At 36.1% G+C, this 21,073-nt stretch overlaps 1 protein-coding gene across 3 annotated transcripts in view; it reads right to left on the bottom strand.

Annotated features, from left to right (window-relative positions):
• The window catches only part of FSTL5 (follistatin like 5), a 649,684-nt gene that overhangs the window by 576,461 nt on the left and 52,150 nt on the right, over window positions 1-21,073 (bottom strand). For 2 of the 3 annotated variants that reach the window (XM_024736116.1, XM_024736117.1), the window contains exon 2: window positions 1,466-1,496. In XM_024736116.1, coding sequence (XP_024591884.1) covers window positions 1,466-1,496 — 31 coding nt within the window. Of the gene's footprint in view, window positions 1-1,465; window positions 1,500-21,073 lie in introns of all 3 variants that reach the window. The other variant, XM_024736115.1, reaches the window with a different exon arrangement.

Raw genomic sequence — 21,073 nt, 5'->3', positions numbered from 1 at the left:
TATCATATGATATCACTTATGTGTGGAATCTAAAATATGACACAAATAAACTTATCCACAAAACAGAAACAGGCTCACAGAGAACAGACCTGTGGTTGCCAAGGGGGAGAGGGGAGGGCAAAGGGATAAGTTAGGAATTTAGGATTAGCAGACAGAAACTACTACATACAAAATAGATAAACAACAAGGTCCTAAAGTGTAGCGCAGGCAAATATACTCAATATCCTGTGATAAACTATATGGAAAAGAAAATGAAAAAGAATGTGTATATATATATATATATATATATGTGTGTATACAAAACTGAATCACTGTGCTGTACAGCAGAAATTAACACAACATATGCGATCAACTATACTTCAATAAAATAAATTAAAACAAAACAAAACAAGGCAATTGTGCTTTGCTCCATTGTCGGGCTTGGACTACTACACCTTGGGGAAGGGATAGGTGGGCAAGGATGCCCAAAACACAGAATAAGAATGGAGAGACCAGAAGGCCTAACCCTGACAAAACCTGTGAAGTTCTATCATTATGATTGGCAGGAGCACACACTCATGGAAACACCTGGTTGAAGGGTTACAATCTACTCAGGGTAATTTATTACCTCAGTGAGTACATTTCAAAACTGAAGATGGTCTTTATGGTGTAAAGAGCCTTCCTATGTCTGACTAGGATTGACTATGCCATACAAAAAGCTATCACCAACTTTTAATATATAAATACATATTTTCTTGCTTTTTCAGAGAACATAAAGTGAGATAGCAGGGACTAACTAGTTCAGTCTCTACAAAACATATTTTGAAAAGGTTCGTATGCTAAATCATAGATGTGACAGAACACCATCTCTTTTTTTTTTTAATTTTCTTCCTTCTAGTTTATTTTTAAACATCTTTGTTGGAGTATAATTGCTTTACAATCGTGTGTTAGTTTCTGCTTTATAACAAAGTGAATCAGCTATACATACACATATATGCCCATATCTCCTCCTCTTGAATCTCCCTCCCATCCTCCCTATCCCACCCCTCTAGGTGGTCACAAAGCACTGAGCTGATCTCCCTGTGCTATGCGGCTGCTTCCCACTAGCTATCTATTTTACACTTGGTAGTATATACAAGTCCATGTCACTCTCTCATTTCTCCCCAGCTCACCCTTCCCCTTCCCTGAGTCCTCAAGTCCATGGACAATGGTTGGTGGAGGAATTCAATGAGAACAACTCAGGGAATAAACAGAAAATTGTGTCCAAAAGCACTACTGAAGAAAGGAAATCTTGATGGAGAATCTTCAATGGCCTTGGGGAATTCCCAAAGGGTTCACAATGGTTTTAAAATCATGTTGAAGATTTTGAAGTCCCATTGTTTTCTCACTTTTAACTATAATTTCAAAGTACCATCGTCTTTTTTTTTCCTTCTCCTATACTTACACAAATGTATAAAACTATGATCGTAAAATAGTCACTCCTTACCTTTGATTCTTGAACGTTCTTGACTTTTTTCCTGCTGGAAATAAAACAAAAATAGTTCAAAATTTGCAAGTATTTTACCAACAGGCTGATATAAAGTATCACTATAACTAAAGAATTGTCAAAATATTTTCTTGTACATATACCCAGGAGTTACCGTAACACAATTCTCAACTTAAAAAATACTTATGTTAAATCTTTTATCAAAGCAGTAATCATTCTTAGTGGACATAAATTTTTCTAAGAAACCAATACATTGTAAGAATATGGATTTATAAAGAAATGCCTAATGAATAATAAATAAATCATTATGCCCTAAAAAGGTCTCGGTTCATTCCATTTAATTCCAATGACATCTTCAGAATTTGCTTTCAATGTCTCTATGTTAATCATAAAATTTTAGTGAGAAAAAAGGTTTAAAGGCAAACAGTGGATAATTCACTAAAAATAAAAAAAACACAAGAGATGTTTCAACAGTCTTTCCTTCAGTTTAGCTTAGAATTCACCCCTGTCTCGCTTCTCTGAGGCTAAAGTTGACAACAATTCTATTATTTATTCAAGGCTGCTTCAGTCAGACCTGTCTTCCAATTTGACATACTCCTTATTAGTTACCAGGCAACCCCAGAAGAATTAGCTTGCTTTCAAGTTTTTAAGTAGAAATTGTGCACTCTATAACTTCTTGATTCATATTCAAGCACAGTTTACTCTGTCTAAAAGTTTCAGGGTATCATACTAAAAATAATTTTGAAATATGTTCCTAACAAAATGTCTCACACATACACAGAGAACTGCAGAATTGCATGAATGCCAATAAATTTTGGTAAAATTTATAAACACATTAAAAAATATAAAGAACTTATTTTGCAGCAAGCACTCATCCCAGAGTCAGATTATGATAATAAAAATGCATATTGGCAAATGTATATTTACTGAAACAGCCAACCCTATGTATAATTCTATTAGACTAAAACTTTGTACTCTGTCTCTTATTCTAACACATCCAGGCTTTGTGACTAAATTATGTACTGTCCTTTGTTAATTAATTGATTTTTTCCAGTTCTGATATATTTTTAATTCAGAGTATTTATTGTTCATTTAAACTAAAATTTAAATATGAAGTACAAATTCATGTATATTATATACATAAATATAAATTCCTTGCTTTAAAAGTACATTCTTTTTTCATAATTTTAGGTCAAGCTGGTTTAAATTTTCCAAGTGGGTATTGAGGAAGAGAAAAATCTGTGTCTCTCTCATCTTTTGCCATTTTCTCATTCATTTACTCATTCATTCTTTCAACAAATTTGCATAGATCACTTCTATGTGCCAGACACTGCTCCAAGTGATAAGTCTATGAAGGATGAAAAAACCGACCAAAAACTATGTCCTTTTGGAACCTAATTATTACATAAATGGTAATAAATTATATTTAGAAAAAGATATACCCTAAAAGGAGTTATTTTGTAGTGAATGACTGCAATTTTACACAGGTGTATAATGTTAAATAATTTTTGAATAAAATTCTGAGTGAGATGAGATGATATAACTGGGGAAAACATGTTTTAGGAGAGAAAAACAACTGCAAACTTCCTGAGATACAGGAGGTCTTGGCATTGTCAAAAATACCAAGGAGACCTGTGTAACAGGACAGGCTGAGTGAGGGGAGTTTTGTAGGAAGTTCAATCAAGGAGGCAACAGGGGCAGAAAGACTAGCACTGAGGTCCCTGGTTATTTCTTTGGTTTTTGCACTGAGAGAGCTGAAAAAGACATTGAGAGTTTCTTCTCCGATGACTAACATTATCTGAGTTACATTTCAGTAGAATCATTCTGGCTATTGAGAATAGTTTGAACAAGGGAAGGACAAAATTAGAGGGACCAGTAGAGAAGGTATTGCAGGAATCCTGGTGGGAGGTGATAATGGCTCAGAAAGGTGTGGTGTCAGTGGAGTTGGAATATCAGTTAGAGGTGGAAAGGTTTGTTGATAGAATAAGTGTTGGGTGTGAGATACAGTGCATAAAAAGGTGATCTCAAGTGTCTAAGCCAGTAGAAGAATGGCATTACCTCTAAGATAAGGAAGATGGCCAAATAAGAAACACTTTTATCCCTTCTTGCCTTGCCTTCTGGTAGTGTCCCGCTTTGTTCATTTTTCTCTTGTCTGGCTACCCCTGTTCTATCTCCTGTACTGATTCCTTCTTGTTTCTTCAATTTCTAACTACTAGTTTCCTAGACACTGAGCCCTTAACTTTCTTTTATAAATCTCATTCCTTTGGTGATCTTTTCTACTCTTCTGGCCTTAAGTGCCATACTTTTCCTAAGGACTCTCAAATTTATATCACTAGCTAATCCTCAACATTGTACTACAGATCCAAAGATTCAGCTTTACTTATTTTTTTAACATCTTTATTGGAGTGTAACTGCTTTACAATGGTGTGCCAGCTTCTGCTTTATAACAAGGTGAGTCAGCTATACATATATCCCCATATCTCCTCCCTCTTGCGTCTCCCTCCCACACCCCCTATCCCACCGCTCTAGGTGGTCACAAAGCACTGAGCTGATCTCCCTGTTCTATGCAGCTGCTTCCCACTAGCTATCTATTTTGCATTTCGTAGTATATATAAGTCCATGCAACTCTCTCACTTCATCCCAGCTTACCCTTCCCCCTCCCTGTGGGATCTAAAAAGAAAAAAAAATGTTTATGAAGAACCTATGGGCAGGACAGGAATAAAGACGCAGAGGTAGAGAATGGACTTGAGGACTCAGCTTTATTTTTGACATCTCTGCTTGATTATCTAATAACAGCTTACCTATCATGTCTAAAACTAAACTTCTGATCTTCCCTGACTTCTTCGATCATCTTTCTCATCTTCTTCATCTCTCCATCTTCCTTGTTGTTTAGACACTTAAAATAATCCTTCCCTGTCTCTTAAGAGTAAAGAGCCTGACATTTTCATGGGTTTGATATTTGACTGTGATTTTACTTTGAATATCACTCTGAGGATGCAAAGTAGGGTGATGGTCAAAATACCTGGAACTTATGGAAGATATTTTAACAAGTTTCATAAATTTAGAAATCACCAGCCTATGTATAAATCATCAGTACTGCATCTGGAGAACATATAATAGAGTTGAATGATCTAGAACTGAATATTGTAAACAATATAAGAAAAATATAAAGTCGAATTAGCCAACAAAAGAGAATGCAAGGATAGACAAATTATAGGAGAACAAACAGGAGAGCATGGAATCATGGAATACCAGGGAATATATTATGTAAGTATGAGATTTTCAATAGTATAGAATTATTATGACTGCTCTAGTAAAATTAGATCTAAGGCAATGCCCTTCAGATGAACTGACATATATGGAATCACTGATTTAAAAAAAAGCACATTTTTGATGGTGCTTGGACTTGGAAGTAAAACTGAAGTCATTCATTGAAGGAGAGGGTAATTGAGAAATATATGAAGTGGTAAAAATGGAATGAGAGAAACACAGCTGGGAAAGAATGGTCTAGGATGGTGTGTAGCTGGAGAGTGAAGGGAGGTCCACAGAGGTATAGTGTTTGTTTTGCTCACTTGTCTTTTTGTTTTATTTTGTATAAATTTATAATATATTATTTACATAAGTGAGAATTGAGAAAGTCTAAATGATAGGAGATAAATAGTAGAAATGGAGAGGATTAAGATAAAAGGGAGAGATGATTAGACTAACCTTATAAGGTATTGAAAAAGTAGATGTGATAAAGAACAAAAGTGGGGAAAAAATTTAGTTAGAAAGACCACCAGTTCCTCTAATGTAACCGGTGGGCATAGGAAGGCATGGTTATAAATGCAGGAGTTTTGTAGGTTTGATATGATGAATTAAACATGTTCAATCTGTGATGATTTATTTTCTTTATGTAATAGAAGGAAAGTCTGCTGAGTGGTGAAGTAGGATGGCTTGTCAAAAATTTGTGGAGATAGCGCAGATTTTAAATGCACTGGTTTTTGTGAGGTCAATTGAGTAAAACAGCTTGGTGTTTTTGAAATCCTAACTGAGTTTTGCCATCATAAATATACAGTGACTTATTTTAACTATAGTCAAATAGGCTTAGCACTCACTGATATTTATTTTATTTTATTATTTTCTTAACACTCAATTCTCTATTTGTACAATTGTATGTAATTATAAATTACCAATGAAATATCCTTAAAAATTTTACAAATGGTAAATGTTTAAGAAGCCTGCATTTACAGAAGATAAATTAATTATTAATTTAATTTATGGACTGAGAAGAGTAGGAACAGACTTGTAATGTAGGAAGGTAAAAGATAAACTACCTCATTTATTCCTAAACTTGTATTAGAACCCTGTCAGTGTGTGTGTGTGTGTGTGTGTGTGTGTGTGTGTGTGTGTGTGTTTATACACATATATGTATAATTTAGGATTTTCAAAGTAATAACCGTTCCAATTTGTTTCTATCACTAAAATATCACATTGTTCACTAAGCAATATGTATTATCCACAATTTTATTTTACAAACTATCACTTTATATTTTAAATGTTAATTTTTAAATGAGGAAACGTTAAGAAGAAAACTATAATTATTTAATTATGTGATAAGTCTTAAGAGGTCAGAAAAATTTTTTACCCTGTCTGCATGATACTTTTGAGAACCATTCTTACGTTATGAAAACTTAGGTCTTGTCCATAATAGAAGAAGTGCCAATCTCTTGGTATATCTCAATTTTAATATTCTTCCAAAACGTTTTCTGACAAAGTGGTCTTGTCTTAAAATAAGAAATATATATTTGGCTATGTATCAAAGCTAAATCAAAGCAGACGATTCACGTTTTACTTCATACCACACCATTTCTTGGAAGAATCCCAAAGTGCTATCTTTATTACATAAATAGACTACAAGAAATCCAGCTCAATAGTAGAAATGGGCAAACAGATCCTTTCAGACAGTATGTTAAAGATTAGCAAAGACAATCTGGACAGAAGTATGGATTCAGAAGAAATACATGATTGTAAGATATGAATTTCTTAAATATTAAACAAAATACAACATAATGAGTGGAGCATAGCTAAGCCAGTATAAAATTAAGTCAAGTTGGAAGCAGTAATTTTTAAAATGAGATGTGGTGGTCCTAAAATATCTAAGCAAACTAAAATATAGCCAAATAACATCAATGCACAGCAACCTGTGCAGAATTTTTTTTTTTTTTTGCGGTACGCCGCCCTCTCATTGTTGTGGCCTCTTCCACTGCAGAGCACAGGCTCTGGACGCGCAGGCTCAGCAGCCATGGCTCACGGGCCCAGCCGCTCTGCAGCATGTGGGATCTTCCCGGACCAGGGCACGAACCCGTGTTCCCTGCATCGGCAGGCGGACTCTCAACCACTGCTCCACCAGGGAAGCCCATGTGCAGAATTTAAATGGGCAGAATGTTATCACTCTAGAAGATATTATTAAGAATGTTTCTTATCTAGTATTTGGATTTTGGTATGATATTTATTAACATCTGATGATGGCTATATTATAAAAATGTATGTCTTATGATCAAACACTAAAACTAATTACCTGGCTATGACAACTTCAAGCATAATTTATCTTGTTTCTTCCTTCTGGCTGTGAATCACATGCTCTCTGGGAAGAGAAGAAACCACCTGAACCCTGAGTGCATCATGTCCATCATAACAGCACTGAGTTATAATCATCAGACTATCAGTGAATCGTCCTCCCATTCCATGTTATAAAGCTTAAATCACTTTAAGGAAAAGGCATGAAGTCTATACAGGTAATACCCACGGATACATTTTTTTTAATTGCATATGTATGATATTAGAATAATGAGGCTCCTTATATGCCCTTTGGTCAATACTAGGAATCCCACCGGCTTCCCTTTACACAGAGGGGTGTAGAATGAAACAGGTGCAGCTAGAATTAAATTGGTTCCTTAGAAAAGTAAAGAGATTGTCTCTCTGTCTCACTTAATCTTTCATTGGAATACACATGATAATAACCAGTCTATACTATCAATACATGAAGGAAGTAGGGCTCATCAAGGGTGTAAAATGCAAGAGTCTTCCCTCCTTTAATACAAGAGTAATGAAGAAAAGATTTCTGGGTTGCTATGGTTTTTCCTCAGCCCCATGTGACTCAGTTTGCATTTGGCCATTAATTAAAAGCTATGGTAAGCCCATGATAATTACTACCTAGATAATTAACATGATAATATCAGAAAGTTGTTGTCTTCTTAAGGAGACCCCTTTGTTTCAAACATAATGTTTCCTTCGGTTGAATTGGTGGCATAGGCTAAGAGAATATAGACTTCACCTCTTTACAGTTAAGAGGGAGAAAAGGTATTTTTATTTATTTATTTTTCTTTGCCAATAGTTTGTAATGAAGCACACTCAAACTGTGTTTAGGTTGGTCGTGTGCTGCAAAAAGTAACTTCTGTCATGGAATGTAAGACAAATCAAATTTATGGAAGAGTTTTCCAGGCATATTGAATAAAGCCCACAATGAATCAATTAACTTAAAATTTAAAAATTAACAAATGATACAACGAAGTCTGTAGTAACCAGAAGTGATGTGTCCTAGATGAGGTAATCTTCCTCCCAATTCATATGATCCCCACTTGTTCTTGAAGTAAATCGATGCCATCAGTCACCAAAGGTGGCTTTATGTATATACACAGTAGTGCTCTACAAGCTCAGGTCAACGTATGCAATTTTAAACTCATGACTAAAGGTCAATAGATTCTAACAGTGAAAACAGTCAATGGATGGAAAGGAAGCATATATAAATATAAATTTTGGAGACAAACATAAAGATTATTCATTTTAGAAGGCCGCCTAGTTTAAATTCCTTCTCAGAGTTCTTCCCTTCTCTTCGATGTAAATAATAGTTTCCCAGACAAATACCAACAAACAAAATTCGTGAGTTGCTAATTTGCAGTGCAGTACTCATGTTCAATATGTATTTGTTTAACATTTCCATGTGCTAGGTGGTAAAAATATAAAACATTAAATGTTTTTATGATATTTATTAGAGCTATTCAGTAATATAGATTGTAAATTCATGGAAACTGGGAATAGAAGACTTTCAGTGGAGCTGATCCACCACAACCTTGTAACAAATCTCTTCTACGCCATTCTGATGCATGCATACCCATGAACACACGCGCTCTCTCCCCCAGGCCTTCAATGCACACACTCACACACACACATATGTACATACATTTCCTCAAACATATTTTGTTGCTGGCAATTTAGTTATAAAATGTCTGGAAAATAAGAGATATCACAATCATAATGCAGTGTATCTAGCCTCCTAAATCTTGGGTTTATCAATGCATTTTTAATAAACTGTAATGGTGAATTTTCAGTCTTACTACGTTTAATCACAATCCTCTTATCTTTTAAGATCCTTCCCTTTGGAATTTAAGCCATGTTTCTGATTTACTTTTTTAAGTTTTTTAAAATTAATTTTTATTGGATATAGTTGCTTTACAGTGTTGGATTAGTTTCTACTGTACAGCAAAGTGAATCAGCTATACGTATACATATATCCCTCTTTTTTGGATTTCCTTCCCATTTAGGTAACTGCAGAGCATTGAGTAGAGTTCCCTGTGCTATACAGTAGGTTCTTATTAGTTATCTGTTTTATGCATAGTATCAATAGTGTATATATGTCAATCCCAATCTCCCAATTCATCCCAACCCCCGTTTACCCCCTTGGTGTCCATATGTTTTTTCTCTCTGTCTGTAACTCTATTTCTGCTTTGCGAATAAGATCATCTACAATTTTTCAAGATTCCACATGTTTCTGATTTAATATCACCTTTGCAACAAGCCCCAATCCCTATCCATTCTTTCTAAAACAACACCCTCATTATTATTTGATTTTCTTAACTTTTTGTTCATTTTTCACATAAGTGACCACTTCCTGGGATAATATGTATTTATTTGCACATGATATGTTCCCGTTACTGGGGTATATTTCCCACACATCTTAACTGGTATATCCACAGTGTCTAGAAAAGCATCTACAAGAGAGTGAGCACCATTCCTAATACAGTGTCTGAACTCTAGAATTTAACACCCTAGTGAAGAAGAAACAGGTAAAACACAACGTGTGAAATAAAACGTGACATTCAATAGCGTAATTGTGTATAAAATCTACAGGGAAAGGTCAAGGGAGCAATGCATTTTGTCTTAGTTAACTGAGGCAGGTGAAGGGAAGCTTTGTGAGTGTGGAGAACTAGGGATACACAGAGAGATGAAGAGGTTGTAAGAATAATTACAGAATTATTAATTAAGAATAATTGCTGTAGCTGATCTCTACAGCAAAGGGAAGGAGAAGATTCTGTGCAGAAGACAGCACGAAAGAAGTTAAGGATCCATGAGGTTGCACGGTAAGACTGCAGAACTGCAGACAGTGTTCATGGTAGTGCAGAGCTGGTATGGTAAACATTAAATACAGTTGGGCAACTAGTAATTTTCAGCTTTTTATGACATGAAAGTAATTTTCTTAATTTTTTAAAGAAATGTCATCAGATATATTAATAGTCTAACAAACATAACATATGTTAAACATATGTTAAATTTGATGTTAATTGTCTAACATATAACATATGTTTAACATATGTTAAAATTTGATAAAATATTTGCTATGATATATATATATATATATGAGAGAGAGAGAGATCTAGCTCTATATAGACATTCAAAGTACAAGCTATAAAAGCTATAGACTGTCAATCTACAGCTGTTTCTCTTTTGGCTTAATTTGTTGGTGTGATATCATTAATTCTGAAGTCAAAGAATAGATATATATAACTGAATCACTTTGCTGTACACCTGAAACTAACACAACATTGTAAATCAACTATACTCCAATATAAAATAAAAAGTTAAAAAAATTGTAGTTGCTTCTTATTGTAGGTTCATATTATATTTGATATTTTTACGGGATTTTAAGGAGAAAAGAGAACTTGTTATTGGATTGACGGATAGCAATATAAAACTTAGAAAGACTGCCAATTAATAACTACCATTTATTATTGAGAATATACTTTGTCAATAAACTATATCCTGCAATGAAGAAACTATAAATACTTATAGCCAGGTATCCCAGGTAACCCCAAACTGATATGAGATATTCTTGGCACAGGTAACCATGGGGCGTTTTGAGGAAGATAAGAACAGTGGTCAGTAGTATGGAGTCTAAGCATCAACACACCAGTTGACTCCCAATAGGCAGAGAGACCATTTGCAAGTGTCAATGAAAAGAAAACTGAGGCTTAAGGAATACAAGGAGAAGAAGGAGAATTAGTAGGCGGAGAAGAAGGAGATGGAGAGGAAGAGAAGGAATAGGAGGAGGAGAAGCTGGGAGATTAAAACACTCATATCAGTTTTACTAGGTGGCAAGCAATTTTTAAGTTGTTTACATATATTATCTCATCTGAGGTGACCAAAAGTCACAGCCTAGCTTCCCCTACTTGCATTTTCAAACTGTAAGTTCATGAAGTTCTCTAGGGGGTGATGACCATGACATGTACAGAAGTATTTTCAAGCAAATATGATTACATGAGACCTGAGCCCAAACTTGAGTTAAACTGCCCTTATAAAGAGGTGAGCTGCCCAACTGAGATCTTCCTAGAAAAGGTAGAAGAATATTTGATAGAATTTTCATTGATGCTTAGCCAGGTAGGTGGCAAGAGCTATTGTAATATCAGCTTAATTTTCACCAAAAGGTAAGTGAGACCTTTGGCATGGTTTACAATTTACTTTTTTCAACTTTATTGAGGAATAATTGACAAAAATACTTGTATATATTTAAGGTATACAACCTGATGGTATTATAAATATTTTCAAAAACACACAGTGTGGAATGATTACCAAAATCAAGACAATTAACACATTGATCATATTACATGGTTAATTCTTTTTGGGTGTGGTGAGAATGTTTAAGATCTCTCAGCAACTTTCATGTACAGTCATTAGTTGGTATCTGCAGGGATTGGGTTCAGGACCTCCAAGGATACCAGAATCCATGGGTGCTCAAGTTCCTTATATAAAATGGCATAGTAGAGGTGGCCCTCCATATCCATGGGCTCCACATCTGCAGATATGGAGAGACCACTGTATACAATATGGTGTTGTTATTATTAAATATAGTCAATGTACTGTATGCTTAGACCCTCAGACTTATTCTTCCTGTAACTTCTTATGATTTCTTTTAAATTTGTACCCTTTGACCTGCATCACCCCATTTCCCTTCCCCTCAACACTTGCAACCACCATTCTATTCTTTGTCTCTATGAAATTGACTTTTTAAAAATATTCCACATATTGGTGATACTATACAGCATGTGTCTTTCTCCATCTGGCTTATTTCACTTAGCATAATGATCTCCAGTTTCATTAGTGTTGTCCCAAATGGCAGTATTTCCATGTTTTAATGGCTGAATACTACTGCATTTTCAGTATCTATTCGTCTGTCCATTGACACTTAGGTTGCTTCCATGTGCTGGCTATTGTCTAATGCTAAAGGAACATAAGGGTGCAGATATCTCTTCCAGATAGTAATTTCTTTTCCTTCAGATATATACCCAGAAGTGGGAATTCTGGATCATACTGTAGGTTTATCTTAATTGTTTTGAAGAAAAACTCTACCATTTTCTATAATATCTGTAGCAATTTACATTCCCATCGACAGTGGGAATGTAACACTTCTTCTTAAACACTTGTTATCTTTTGTCTTTTTGACAATAGCCATTATAACAGGTGGTGAGATGATACCTCATTGAACTTTTGATTTGCGCTTCCCTGATGATTAGTGATGTTGAGCACATTTTTATGTATTAGTTAGCCAAAATTTGGATATATTCTTTGGAAAAATGTCTATTTAGCTATTTTTCCTATTTTTAATTGGATTATTTGCTTGTTTGTTATTGAGCTGTATAAGTTATTTATATTTTAAACTAACCGTTTATCAGATACATGATTTGTAAATATTTTCTCTCATTCTGTAGGCTGCTTTCTAATTTATTCATTGTTTCCTTTGCTCTGCTGAAGGTTTTTTGTTTGATTTAGTCCCACTTATTTTTGCTTTTGTTGCTTATGATTTGGAGTCATTTCCAAAAAATAAATAATTTTTTCCTGTTTTCTTCCAGTAGTTTTACCGTTTCAGATCTTACAAGTAGGTCTTTAATCCATTTTAAGTTAATTTTTATGAGTGTTGTAAGACAGAGTTCCAGTTTTAATCTTCTGCATGTGGATACCCAGTTTTCCTAGCACCATTTACTGAAGAGGCTATCCTTTTCCCATTGCATGTTCTGGGTGCCCTTGTCAAAAATTAGCTGACCTTGTATGTGTGGCTGATGTATGGGCTCTTGATTCTGTTCCACTGGTCTACGCACTTCCTTTTATTCCAGTACCATATTATTTTGATTACCTAAGTTTGAAATATAATTTGAAATCAGGTGTGAAGCCTCCTACTTTGTTCTTTCTTCTCCAGATTGTTATGGCTCTTTGGGGTCTTTTGTGGTTTCATTCAAATGTCAGGATAGATTTTTTTTCCATTGGTGAAAAATGTCATTGGAATTACAGGCACTGAATCTGTTATCTCATTGGGTAATATGGACATTTTCACAATATTAATTCTTCTAATTCAAGAACGTGGGATATCTTTCCATTTATTTGTATCTTCTTCAATTTCTTTCATCTGTATCTCATAGTTTTCAGTGTACAGGTGTTTCACTTCCTTGGTTAAGTTTATTGTTTTTGATGCTATTGTAAATGGGACTGCAAGGTTTCTGCTGAGGAATCTGATGATAGCCTTTCTCTTTAGGGTTCCCTTGTATTTGATGAGTCTTTTTTTCTCTTACTGCATTCAAAATTCTTTCTCTGTGTTTGATTTTTGAGGGTTTGATTATAACATGTCTTGGTGAATATCTCTGAGTTGAATCTATTTGGGGATGTCTGAGCTTCATGTACCTGGATGGCTATATCTCTTCCCAGATCTGGAAAGCTTTCAGCCATATTTCTTTAAGTAAGTTTTCTGTCCTTTTCTCCTTCTCCCTTTTCCTTCTGGGACTTCTATAATGCAAATATTGTTTTTCTTAATGGTGTGCCATAATTCACCTAAGCTTTCTTACTCTTTTTCATTCTTATTCTTTTTTCTCATCTGATTCAATAATATCAACAGATATCTTCAAATTCACATTTTCTTTCTAATGCTTGATAGAGCCTGGTATTTAAGCTCCCTGTTTCCTTTTTCATTTTTAGTCACTGTTTTTTTTTTTTCAGCTCCAGATGTCTGGTCAGTTCTTTTTTTTTTATGATTTCTATCTCTGTGTTGAACATCTCGTTTCGTTCATGCATTCTTTTACTAGTTCATTGACTCCTTTGTCTGTGCTCCCTTAAATCTCACTGAGCTTTCTTTAAAATAATTACTTTGAATTATTTTTTAGGTATCTTGCAGATCTCCATTTCTCTGAGGTCAGTTACTGGAAAATTATTGTGTGCCTTTGGTGGTGTCATGTTTCCTTGCTTTTTCACGTTTCTGTTGCTTTACACTGATGTCTGCTTATTTGATTGAGCAGTCCTCTCTTCTAGACTTTTCAGACTGGATTTAATGTGGAAATATTTTCACCTGAAGGTATCTGCAAGAGTGCTGGCTGGGTGGGCTGCAGTGTCTTTGGTTCCAAGGAGGTCACATGAAACTCCATCAGTCTAGGTTAATGTTGGCAAAGAGAGTGGGTGGTCTTCTGTGGCTGAGACTACAGAAGTTCTGTGAGTGGCTGTGGCAGCTAGAGCTATTGCAGTCCGCAGAGGTGAAGGCTGTTAGAGTCCTTCTATTCTTTTTTGCCCATGGGAGGATATTCTCTCCAAGAGATCCCTCCTGGTGCCAGGGCTGACACTCTACTCTCAGAATAGCAGTGGAGCCAGGACCCTCGGATCAGGTGCACATTGAACTTCCACAGTGCCTGGATCTTTGGGGCACAGATGCACTTGCAGCAGTGGTGGTGTCAGTGTCTAAGGTGCAGGAGTGTGAAAATCTCCTATGGAACTGGGGTCTGGGTCTCTGGGGCTCACTGCGTTGACTCAGGCTGCAGAGGATGGGAGAGGATACAGCAGTAGCAAGGCCCTGGGTTGACAGAGTACAGTGGTGTCTTGTGCCTAGGGAACAGAGGGCAGTAGCTGCATGCTCTGAGGGTGGAGGATCAAAGTCCTGACTCTAGTCCCAGGAGGGATTGCAGAACAGCAGCAACTCAGCACCAGTGATAGCAAGCAAGTCAAAGTCACAACTTAGAACTCTGGGCACAGAGCCATAGCAGTGCAGCCTGGTGATGGTGGGTCAAAGCTGAAACATGATCTGGGTTAGTCACAGAACAGCAGCAGCTTGGACCCAGTGATGGTGGGACAAAGTTGCAACTTAGAAGCCCAGTGGCCACACAGAGCTACAGCAGTGCAGTCACAGTGATGGTGGATCAAAGCCTTGACTTAGAACTTGGGCAGGGGGTGGGGGCAGAGCAGCAGCAGCTCTGGTCCTACAGATAGTGAGGCACTGTGGTGTTCCAATCCTGGAGAGCAGGGCAAAGCAGTGAGGCAGTGAGTGGGGCCCCTGTGTGTAGGTCTCACTACAGACATCTCTAGCTCCAGAGGAGATGAACAGGCAGGAACTCTGGGCAGCTCCATCAGCTGGGTTTAGTATTCGTGAAGACTGTGGGGGTCTTCAGTAGCAAAGGCTGCAAACATCCATGGCAGTGAGGCTTGCATGGGATAAAATACCTCCAAGGGATAACTCTTGGTGCTGAGCTGCTCTGGATTGGGGTAAAGGGTGATGCAGGTAAAATGTTCCCTATGTTTTTCTGTGCAGTGATCCTGAGACTTTTAGCTTCACAGGATTTCTGCTGCCCTTTATTATGATACTGAACTTTCCGAGAGCTACTTTCATCAGTTTGCAGTTGTTATTTATTGGTTTTGTTGTGTTTCTGGGGGAGACTACATCTAGCCCTCCATCTTGCTGACAGAACCTCCTGTTTACAATCCTTGTCAAAGTCTCTTCCCTCAAAAAATTTACAATATACACTAAGGACTGAAACATACGCAAGATATAAAAAAAGTAAAATCCCAGGATAGTTTACAGATGACATTCAATAACATATTACAGACAAGATACAATTTTGTGGTCAGTAATTCATCTGGTCTACCCACTGCTGTTAATATTGTTTTCACCCCCTTTAGGAAATGCATTTAGTAGTACACACATGCATATTTAAATCTGATAATTAAAACCTTATTGAATCTATAAGCATGTTATTTTCTTTCTTTCTTTTTTACTCGATCTTTATTGGAGTATAATTGCTTCACAATACTGTGTTAGTATCTGTTGTACAACAAAGTGATTCAGCCATATGCATACATATATCCCCATATCCCCTCCCTCATGAACTTCCCTCCCACCTTCCCTATCCCACCTCTCTAGCTCATCGCAAAGCACTGAGCTGATCTCCCTGTGCTCTGCTGCTGCTTCCCATTACCTCCCTAACGTGGGAAAGGAAACTGTCACCCAAGTCCAGGGAGCAAAGAGAGTCCTATACAGGATAAACCCTAGGAGAAACACACCAAAACACATATTAATCAAACTAACAAAAATTAAATTCAAAAAAAATATTAAAAGTGGAAAGGGAAAAACAAAAAAAAATATACAAAGGAATACCCATAAGGTTGTCAGCTGATTTTTCAGCAGAAACTCTGCAGGCCAGAAGGGAGTGGCAGGATATACTTAAAGTTATGAAAGAGAAAAACCTACAACCAAGATTACTCTACCCAGCAAGGGTCTCATTCAGATTTGCCAGAGAAATCAAAAGCTTTTCAGATAAGCAAAAGCTAAGAGAATTCAGTAGCACCAAACCAGCTTCACAACAAATGCTAAAGAAACTTCTCTAGGCAGGAAACACAAGAGAAGGAAAAGACACACAAAAACAAGCCCAAAACAATTAAGAAAATGGTAATAGAAGCATATATATCAATAGTAACCTTGAATGTAAATGGATTAATTGCCCCAACCAAAAGACACATACTGGCTGAATGGATACAAAAACAAGACCCATATATATTCTGTCTACAAGACACCCACTTCAGACCTAGGGACACATACAGACTGAAAGTGAGGGAGTGGAAAAAGTTATTCCATGCAAATGGAAATCAAAAGAAAGCTGGAGTATCAATACTCATATCAGATAAAATAGACTTTAAAATAAAGACTGTTAAAAGAGATAAGGAAGGACACCACATAATGATCAAGGGATCAATCCAAGAAGATATAACAATTATAAATGTTTATGCACTCAACATAGGAGCACCTCAACACATAAGGCAAATGCTAACAACCATGAAATGGGAAACCAACAGTAATGCAATAATAGTAGGGGACTTCAACAACCCACTTACTCCAATGGACAGATCATCCAAACAAAATAAATAAGGAAACACAAGCTTTAAAAGACACAATAGACCAAATAGATTTAATTGATATTTATAGAACATTCCACCCGAAAGTGGCAGAATACACTTTCTTTTCAAGGGTACACGGAACAGTCTCCAGGGTAGATCACACCTTGGGTCACAAATCGCCTCAGAAAATTTAAGAAAATTGAAATTATGTCAAGCATCTTTTCTGACCAGAGTGTTATGAGATTGGAAATCAATTACAGAAAAAAAAACCCTGTAAAAACCACAAATATGTGGAGGCTAAACAGTGTGCTACTAAATAACCAAGACATCACTGAAAAAATCAAAGAAGAAATAAAAAAGTACATAGAAACAAATGACAATGAAAACACAACGACCCAAAACCTACGGGATGCAGCAAAAGCAGCTCTAAGATGGAAGTTTATAGCAATTCAATCTCCCCTCAACAAACAAGAAAAATCTCAAATACACAATCTAACCCCACACCTAAGTCAACTAGAGAAAGAAGAACAAAGAAAATCCAAAGTTAATAGAAGGAAAGAAATCATAAAGATCAAAGCAGAAATAAATGAAATAGAAACAAGAAAACAATAACAAAGATCAATAAAACTAAAAGCTGGTTCTTAGAGAAGATAAACAAAATTGATAAACCCTTAGCCAGACTCATCAAGAAAAAAAGGGAGAGGATGCAAATCAATAAAATTAGAAATGGAAAAGGAGAAATCACAACTGACGCCACAGAAATACAAAGGATTGGGCTTCCCTGGTGGCGCAGTGGTTGAGAGTCTGCCTGCCAATGCAGGGGACACGGATTCGTGCCCCAGTCTGGGAAGATCCCACATGCCGTGGACCAGCTAGGCCCATGAGCCATGGCCGTTGAGCCTGTGCGTCCAGAGCCTGTGCTCTGCAAGGGGAGAGGCCACAACAGTGAGAGGCCCACATACTGCAAAAAAAATAAAAAAGTAAAAAAAAAGAAATACAAAAGATTATAAGAGACTACTACAAACAGCTATAGGCCAATAAAATGGACAGCGATGAAGAAATGGGCAGATTCTTGGTGAGGTGTAATTGTCCAAGACTGAACCAGGAAGAACTAGAAAATATAAACAGACCTATCACAAGTAATGAAATTGAAACTGTAATTAAAAATCTTCCAACAAACAAAAGTCCAGGACCAGATGGCTTCACAGGTGAAATTTATCACACATGTAGCGAAGAGCTAAAACCAATTCTTCTCAAACTCTTCCAAAAAATTGCAAGGGAGGAACACTCCCAAACTCATTCTACGAAGCCACCATCACCCTGATACCAAAACCAGAAAAAGATATCACAAAAAAAGAAAATTATAGACCAATAACACTGATGAACATAGACACAATAATCCTGAACAAATACTAGCAAGCAGAATCCAACAACATATTAAAAGGATCATACACCATGATTGAGTGAGATTTATCCAAGGGATGCAAGGATTCTTCAATATATGCAAATCAATCAATGTGATGGACCACATTAATAAGTTAAGGAATAAAAACCATATGATCATCTCAGTAGATGCAGAAAAAGCTTTTGACAAAATTCAACACCCATTTATGATAAAAAAACTCTCCAGAAATGGGCATAGAGGGAACCTACCGCAACGTAATAAAGGCCATATATGACAAACCCACAGAAAAAATCATACTTAATGGTCCAAAACTGAAAGCATTTACACTAATGCTTGTCAGGAAAAAGACAAGGGTGTCCACTCTCAATACTCTTATTCAACGTAGTTTTGGAAGTCCTACCCACAGCAATCAGAGAAAAAAGAAATAAAAGGAATACAAATTGGAAAAGAAGAAGTAAAATAGTCACTGTGTGCAGATGACTTGACACTATATATAGAATATCCTAAAAATGCCACCAGAAAACTACTAGAACTAATCAATGAATTTGGTAAGGTTGCAGGATACAAAATTAACACACAGAACTCTGGTATTTCTATACATTAACAATGAAAAATCAGAAGGAGAAATAATCCTATTTACCATCATAACAAAAAGAATAAAATACCTAGGAATAAAGTTACCTAAGGAGGTAAAAGACTTGTACTGAGAAAACTATAAAACACTCATGAAAGAAGTCAAAGATGACATAAACAGATGGAAAAATATACCATGTTCTTGGATTGGAAGTATCAATATTGTGAAAATGACTATACTACCCAAAGCAATCTACAGATCCAATGCAATCCCTATCATACTACCAATGGCATTCTTCACAGAATTAGAACAAAAAATTTTACAATTTGTATGGAAACAAAAAAGACCCTGAATAGTCAAAGCGATCTTTTTTTTTTAACATCTTTATTGGAGTATAATTGCGTTACAATGGTGTGTTCGTTTCTGCTTTACAACAAAGTGAATCAGCTAAACATATACATATATCCCCATATCTCTTCCTGCCAAAGCAATCTTAAGAAAGAAAAATGGAGCTGGAGGATCAGGCTCCCTGACTTCAAACTATACTACAAAGCTACAGTAAGCGAGACAATATGGTACTGGTACAAAAACAGAACTATAGATCAATGGTACAGGATAGAAAGCCCAGAGATAAACCCAGGCACATATGTCACCTAAATTACAACAAAGCAGGCAAGAACAAACAATGGAGAAAAGACAGCCTTTTCAATAAGTGGTGCTGGGAAAACTGGACAGTTACATGTAAAAGAATGAAATTAGAACACTACCTAACACCATACACAAAAATAAACTCCAAATGGATTAAAGACCTAAATGCAAGACCAGAAATTATAAAACTCTTAGAGGAAAACAATAGGAAAAACACTCTATGTCATAAACCACAGCAAGATATTTTTAGGCATATTATTTTCTTTCCACACCTTTTATGGGTTTCAAGTCACCAAGGGTTTAAAATCATTAAGCAAATGAAGACACAAGTAGAAATAAGAAAACTATAGTAATGGGTAGTGCAAAAATGTTGGGACTGTTGAGATTGAGTAATATTATAAACTAGATGTGCTGAAAAATATACTCTCAGAGATATAGGGTCCACAATCAGAGGGGCTAGCTGGAAATTTACACTGTTGGCTAATGCTGAAAGAGTGAGCATTTATCCCACTCAGTATACCCTATGTGGGGAGGGCAGACAAAAGATCTTGGGACAGTGCAAATTGCAGTGTTAGAACTAAGATGCTGGCAAGATGCTAAGACGCTTGATGTGAACTGGGAAAATTTTTTTCAACTTCTATTGTCTGCTAATTCTTTGGAAAAATATATAAAGCAAATTAAAACATGCAAGTAAGAGCCTATAAAAGATATGATAAACTACTGGGAAGTTCAGAGGTTGTCATGACTGGTGTAGGTGGCCAGTGAGAAGTGGTTGGAGAAGAGATAGAAATCTTTGGAGATTTGCTCTTCCCTCCACTTCTATCTAGCTACAAAAGCCTTATAAGTGCCCTTTCCACTGGTACTGTAACACATATGTCTGCTGCAAAAACCCCAAAGCCCACTGTCAGCAGAATACTTTCAGTGCAGCTCAAGCCCCCAGCTGGAGTGAGCTGGCTGATTATATATTCTTGCTCATGTATTTCTCTACCTACTGTATTTCAAGATCACAAGGATTTATGGATTACAATCTAAGGGCACTACAGCTTCACAACATTGTTCCTTTCAAAGAGTTGAAAGGTAAACTTCTCAGTACAGGAGTTCATGGAACATTTGTAGTACCGGGAAGATCAGAAATGGTTCTTTGGTGCCTAAGGATCTTAACACTGCAGTCTCTTACTCTCTTTTGAATCAAATTAGAATCAGGATTAACAGGGAGCAGTGCCTAAACATGATTTTGCAGATCAAAACATCTAGGCATCTTAATACAATTACTAGAAGATAAAGACAAATAGACAACATAAACCATAGGAGATAATTATAATTTTAAAATAAACATGATGGGTATATTTAAGAAAATGTTTTAGTAAATGAAATGAGAACAAGTAATCATAGAGAAAAACTAAGTAGAACTATTAATCTTGAACAGTATAATAGTTGAAATAGTAAAATGAGAAATGAAATAAATTGCAGGAAGAATGAAACAGAATGATTAGCAAAGTATAAGTGAGATAAGACAAAGAATTGAAAAGAG

Source organism: Neophocaena asiaeorientalis, unplaced genomic scaffold (genome assembly GCF_003031525.2).
Source record: "Neophocaena asiaeorientalis asiaeorientalis breed wild unplaced genomic scaffold, Neophocaena_asiaeorientalis_V1.1 scaffold7, whole genome shotgun sequence".
Lineage (NCBI taxonomy): Eukaryota > Metazoa > Chordata > Mammalia > Artiodactyla > Phocoenidae > Neophocaena > Neophocaena asiaeorientalis.
Note: the sequence above shows the minus strand (reverse complement) of the source record. Positions and strands in the feature narration are given on the sequence as shown.